The 6,151-nt window shown below is 39.8% G+C and overlaps 1 protein-coding gene across 1 annotated transcript in view; it reads right to left on the minus strand.

The window, feature by feature from the left end:
* Nucleotides 1–5,933: 5,933 nt before the first annotated feature.
* Nucleotides 5,934–6,151, minus strand: part of Ccdc148 (coiled-coil domain containing 148) — a 263,630-nt gene continuing 263,412 nt past the window's right edge. The window contains exon 16 of the mRNA XM_031373199.1: nucleotides 5,934–6,147. Within this exon, the coding sequence (XP_031229059.1) occupies nucleotides 6,061–6,147 (87 nt within the window). The 3' untranslated portion in view covers nucleotides 5,934–6,060. The remainder of the gene's footprint in view (nucleotides 6,148–6,151) is intronic.

A 6,151-nucleotide genomic window follows, 5' to 3' on the forward strand; every position in this document is an offset into this window, starting at 1 on the left:
ACAGCAACCGGAACAGCATGGGGTATTGAATCTATGAGATTGTTTAGTCAGAATTCCTGAGCCACTGGGCAAGAAGGAGGTAATTGGAACATGAAAAAAAATGACTCTTCCATAGATTATGAGACTAAACATATTAAAATCTATGACCATGAAGATACAATGAAATCAATCATCTTTGGAAGCTGTCAGAAAACCAATTCATTATTTTTTTCAAAAAAAAAAATTGTTAAGAAGCAAATAAATTGTCGTCTCTGTTGTATGCTTTGGAGACACTGCATACATTTGGATACATCATGTAGCCCAGGTTAGCCTCCACCTACATGGCTGGCATTACAGACCTGTACCACCCATATCAAGTGTTCCTATTTTTCTGTGGCTACTATATTCATTGGCACTCATTCTGGTGAGTGGGTATTGGTCATTCACTAGGGGTATGAATAAGCATTTTTATCTTTTCATGTGTTAATAAATTGTTTGGTGTTGGTTACATCACCAAACATGAGGAGAGGGAAAGACAACCTTTTATCATCTAAGGTTCTTAGCAATAGAGGACAAAGGCCTGGTTATACTATGGATGTGTCCCAGCATGCTTTCTGCCATTGTGACCAAAAGCAAACTTGGGAAGTAAGAGAGTTTATATCATCTTACAGGTCACAGACCTTCAGCCAGGAAGTCAAGGCTTCTAGCTGAAGCAGAAGCCACCGAGGAATGCTTGGTCACTGGTTTGTTCCCCTACCCTGCTCAGTGACCTTTCTCACACAGACCAGGCCCACATGCTGTCCACTATGGATGGGGACCTTTCTGCTTCAGCTAACAATCAATACCCCACAGACATGCCCAGAAGCCAATCTGATGGAGGCAATTTCTCAGTTTTGAGGTTCCTTCTTCCCATGTGTGTCTGGACTTGTGTCAGGTTGACAGAAACTAATCACTACAGTACATCAACCATGTGGTTCTCAATTCATGGCTCTAAGCACACAGAGTTAGCAGTAGTAAAAATTTCCAAAGACATCCAAATGCTCAATCTACCAACGAATGGGGGAGAATATGCAGTCAAAGGAAGTGTGTTGGAGGGAAGAATAAAAAAGAATCAGAATTGTATCCGATAAAGCTAGCCTCAGGTATCAGCTCATAGTGTATACAGAGGACGGAGGTGGAAGAGGAGTTAGGAACTTGAGGCACAAAGTATGCTATAGGAAGTGCTATATGTAAATATTTGTTCTCCAATACATAAATTCCCAGAGGTGAACAGGCAAAGAAAGTAAGAACTGTATATTAAAAGATGCCTCCAAAGCGATGAAAAGTAAACCTATAAGGTTTAAGGATGTTCCTGTGGGTGACCACAGTAAAGCACAATTGGCCTAAAGGGTACAATCCCAGAATACTCCCTCGAGTAGATCTGGGGGAGATGGCAAAACTGAGACACAGTCAGCATAGCAGCAAGGAAAACAGGTAGAGTAAGAGAAACCAGGAGAAGAACTTGCTCCAAGGTAGGCTGCTGCCTCCTGAACCAAAAGCTGCCACCAAGTTAGTGAGACAGAGGTTGAAGCATGGAATTTGTTCGTGACCTAGCTAAGAACAGTACCAGAACAGTGCAAGGCTGGATCTGAGTGTGAAGCAGTAACGGGGAGACTGGAGAGGTGTCCAGTGTCTACAGGCAACTCTTTGAAGGTGTTCCTTGAGTGGCAAGAAGTAGTTGAGTAATAATTAGGGGACAGCATGGGGTTGACAGAGATTCATTCAAATGGTGGAATCTAGTCCGACATATTTGTAAACTCAAGGAATATAAGAAATAAAATGAATGTCAGGCGGTGGTGGCACACGCCTTTAATCCTAGCACTTGGGAGGCAGAGGCAGGTGGATTTCTGAGTTCGAGGCCAGCCTGGTCTACAGAGTGAGTTCCAGGACAGCCAGGGCTATACAGAGAAACCCTGTCTCAAAAAAAAAAAAAAAAGAAAGAAAGAAATAAAATGAGCAACAACAGAATTCTTGTAGTATTGGGTAGGAAGAAAACTCAAAACTCAACATCCTCCTCAAGAGGAAGTAAAAAGGAGCCTAGACTGGATTCAGGAGGAAAGAAGGGCCTTCCTAAAAGACAGATAATATATTCTTCTTCTAAATGGAGGCAGCCCATCACCCTCAAAGATTGAGAGATGAATCAGAGGATACAATTTATTAACAATGTGATTGAAGGTAGTGGTTTTTAATTCCTTTTCCTTTTTCCTTCCTTCCTTCCTTCCTTCCTTCCTTCCTTCCTTCTCCCCTTCCTCCCTTCTTTCCTTCTTTCCTTCCTTCTTTATTTCTTTGAACTTTATTTTAAAGTGCACGCGCACGCCCGCACATGGGTACACATTTGAGTATAGATGCCTACAGAGACTAGAAGAGGGTGTCATCAGATCCTCTGGAGCTGGTGTTACAGGTAGTTATGAGCTTCCCAGTATGGGTGGAAGAAACCAAAACTAGGGTCCTCTGCAAGAGCAGCACATGCTCTTAACTGCTGAGCCATCTCTTCAGCACAGTTTCAATTAGTTTTAGATCACTACCAAAAAATAAATTGTTGTTATTTTTTAACCCAATACACATGCAGGCACACATGCACACAATACAACACTTGGTGTTTTTAGGTACATATTCCCTTTTTTTTTTCTTTTTAAGCCATCCGGAAAAACTAGACCAGCAAGGACCAAAGTGTAACAGGGCACTATACTGGGGAACAAAAACATTAAGGGAATCCTATATGTCAAGAAAGCAATACTCCCAAGAAGACAGGTCTTCCTACCTCAAAAATGTATGCAAATTTGTAATTATAGAACTTTCTGAAATGACTACCGTTGATATACATGTACATGAATAAATTATGCTTTTAATTATTTGTTTCTTTTATATTCCTTTTTTAATTTTTCTGGAATTTATTTGGCCTGTAACTATGTAAACTATACTTACGTACTCCAAATGATCAGAAACCTTCTGTAATAACATCCCTGGCTAATACAACTGTTTCAGGAACTTGTGGCTCTTCAACCCTGTCTGTCTCCCTAGTCATCCGAGGTAATCACTACCTTTATTATTTTATTTTATTTTATTTCTCTATTCTGATGCCTTTCTTGCATCCATAAACAATACAGATTATCTTGACAGGATTCTGTTCTTTAGATAAATGAAATACGACATTTCAGTCCTTTTGGTAAATATCCTATACATATTGATACATTTCTCCCCATTCCCTTTGTGATATGTAATTCTATAAACAAATATATCATAGTTTTTCTGTCTGTCCAGTTTACTTCTGATGAAATGTAGTTTTGTTTTTCTTTTCGAAGCCCGGTTTCTTCTCCCCTGCACATGGGTGCAGGAGCCTCTAGATAGCACACATCTAGATGGAGAGTTGCTGGATCAAAGACTGTAACAAACATCTCCTTAGTAGGCAAGGGAGAGCTTTCCAATCCACACTAACACATGCTTCCTATTTTCTTTGTCTTTCTTTGAGACAATGTCTGATATACCCCACCTGGCCTCAGGTTGCCTATAAAAGCTGAGGCTGGCCTTGAACCTCTGACCTTCCTGATTCCACCTCCCAAGTGCTTCTAAGTAGGAGTGTTCTACCATACAGTTGTTTTGTACTCCTTTTGCTTTGGAGACACTGGATACATTTGGATACATCATGTAGCCCAGGTTAGCCTCCACCTACATGGCTGGCATTACAGACCTGTACCACCCATATCAAGTGTTCCTATTTTTCTGTGGCTACTATATTCATTGGCACTCATTCTGGTGAGTGGGTATTGGTCATTCACTAGGGGTATGAATAAGCATTTTTATCTTTTCATGTGTTTATTGACCTTCAGATTTCAGATTTTTTTTTTTCATTTCACTTACAAATGGTGGGACACACTACAATAATTTAAAGGTCTCTACTTGAAGGCAACTGATAAATGTATATTATTTCATCTTTCTGAACTTATTTCTAGATCTTTAAAATGACAAGAACCCTACCATAAGGCTGTGAGGATGATCAAGTATCATATGCAAACCACTTACTAACGCTAACCACTCAGTGTGTACTCTGGGGTTAACAGCTACTATTAATACAACTTCCTTTAAAAAAATAAAGAAAATTGTTAGAGACTGAGTCTGCACATAGGCAATAGCTGATCTGTTTTGCTGTCGATATCTCCACTCAGTTTTCCTCACAATCATAATGTAGGGCATCTCCCTTTCTCTCAGAACAGTGGTGCGAGTCTTTAGCTCTATTTTTTTTTTAAAGATTTATTTATTTATTTTATGTGAGTGCACTGTTGCTGTCTTCAGATACACCAGAGGAGGGCACTGGATCCCCATTACACATGGCTGTGAGCCACCATGTAGTTGCTGGGAATTGAACTCAAGACTTCTGCAAGAGCAGTCAGTACTCTTAACCACTGAGCTATCGCTGCATCCCAGATCTTTGGCTCTTAAGAGAGTTTTAAGGAGTTAATGTGTCAGTAGTGTTTGAATGCAATCCCAGGGCTCTGATGTGGAAGTCCATGACAGTAAGGATCCATAGGCTCAGCAGCATCCATATCACGCTGATTGTACATGGTGATTTTTGTCACAGCAGTTTTCCATGGCTTTATGGTCAGGGCTCCATAACATAACACTTCAACCCCTAAAAAGACCCCCAAGACAAATCCATGCCCACCACTCTCCACCTCTCCCTAAGGACTTCTCTACTCTCTGATGAGATATTACAGTGCTGTAAAAAGCTGAAGTACGGAAGCACTGGGATGAATCCTGGGATCTTATCCTGTGGATAAGATCTTCCCCACTGTAGAACTCTTATATAGAAGGCAATGGATTCTGACAGGCTGGGCTGATTTTACTTGCAATGCTGTGGGTAGTCATGACGAGCCCCAAAGAGCCTGATTTCTGTGATGTCCTTTTTTCTCTTCCCGCTCCCCTTATCTCTCCTCACCTGCTCTCTCCTATCTTTCTCTCTTTTCTTCGACAGGCTCTCATGTATTGCAGTTTGGCTGTAAACTGACTATGACCTTGAGCCTCTGCAGCTCCTGTGTTCCATCTCCCAAGTGTGTGTGTCCCACCACATCCAGTTTATAGGGCACTGGAGATCAGAGCCAGGGCTTCGGGCTTTACAGACAAGTTTCCTAGTAACTGAGCTCCATCCTCAGCCCTGGATTTTGTGGGTTTCAGAGCCTTCTCATAACCACCTAGAGATAGCACCCCCGGGATCTAGGGGTGAATGGGAAATACGGGAAATGGCAGCAAAGAAAAACAAAAAAAGTCTCCTTACTACTATTAGTGACTAGAAGTTTTGAAAACACATTTTCTTGCTAAAAATTTTTCTTGCTTCTTTTAAAAAAATAGCCAAAAATTTATAGGCAAGCTTTATATGAGATACTCCTTTTCAAGAAATTCATCTAGGTATTTCTTAGATAATTAGGAACTTTTAATAACATTTCAAGTATCATAAAATTTTAGTTTTTCTTTCTAAACAACCACCCTGCCATGTCTTCTAAGTAAAAAAGCAGGTATTCCTGTGATGGAGACACTATCTAATATCTTTTCAAGCCAAATTTGCAAACTGAGATTGTTCTGATAATTGGTTTGCAATAAACATGATACACCAAACTGATTTCTAAATTTAGAGAAATGTTGAATCTCCTTTTAGAATAACCAAGAAACAATAAAAGTATTAATAACAATGAAGCTTCCATAATTAAAAGTCAAATACTGAGATAACAAGCCGAAATGCATATATCTGTGGAATAGACAACTCTTGCAAGTGGTTATTTTCAGCTCCTCTTTCTAGGGGGAAAAAAAAGAATTCCCCAAAATAACAACCTGCCAAATGACAACATATTACTGAAGTCTCATAATTTTCATAAATTTGGTAATAATAAATGTTATTTAAAGAAAAAGCAAATGACGAACAAAACTTTGAAGATAAAAAAGGGAAAGTTGTTTAATAAATGCTATGATTTCTGTGTGCAGTATTTTTTAAAGCATGTAGAAGCAGTGGTCATCATTATCCATATCCACACAGTGTTTGTTCGCATGTACCCTCTAGACCTTGAACACCGTTGATTCTGTGTCCTTCCTTGGAGGCTTCTGAGGACCAATTTTTGGTAACATCTCTTTGGCATACTGTGTTTTA

The sequence above is a fragment of the Mastomys coucha genome, unplaced genomic scaffold (genome assembly GCF_008632895.1).
Source record: "Mastomys coucha isolate ucsf_1 unplaced genomic scaffold, UCSF_Mcou_1 pScaffold15, whole genome shotgun sequence".
NCBI classification, from domain to species: domain Eukaryota; kingdom Metazoa; phylum Chordata; class Mammalia; order Rodentia; family Muridae; genus Mastomys; species Mastomys coucha.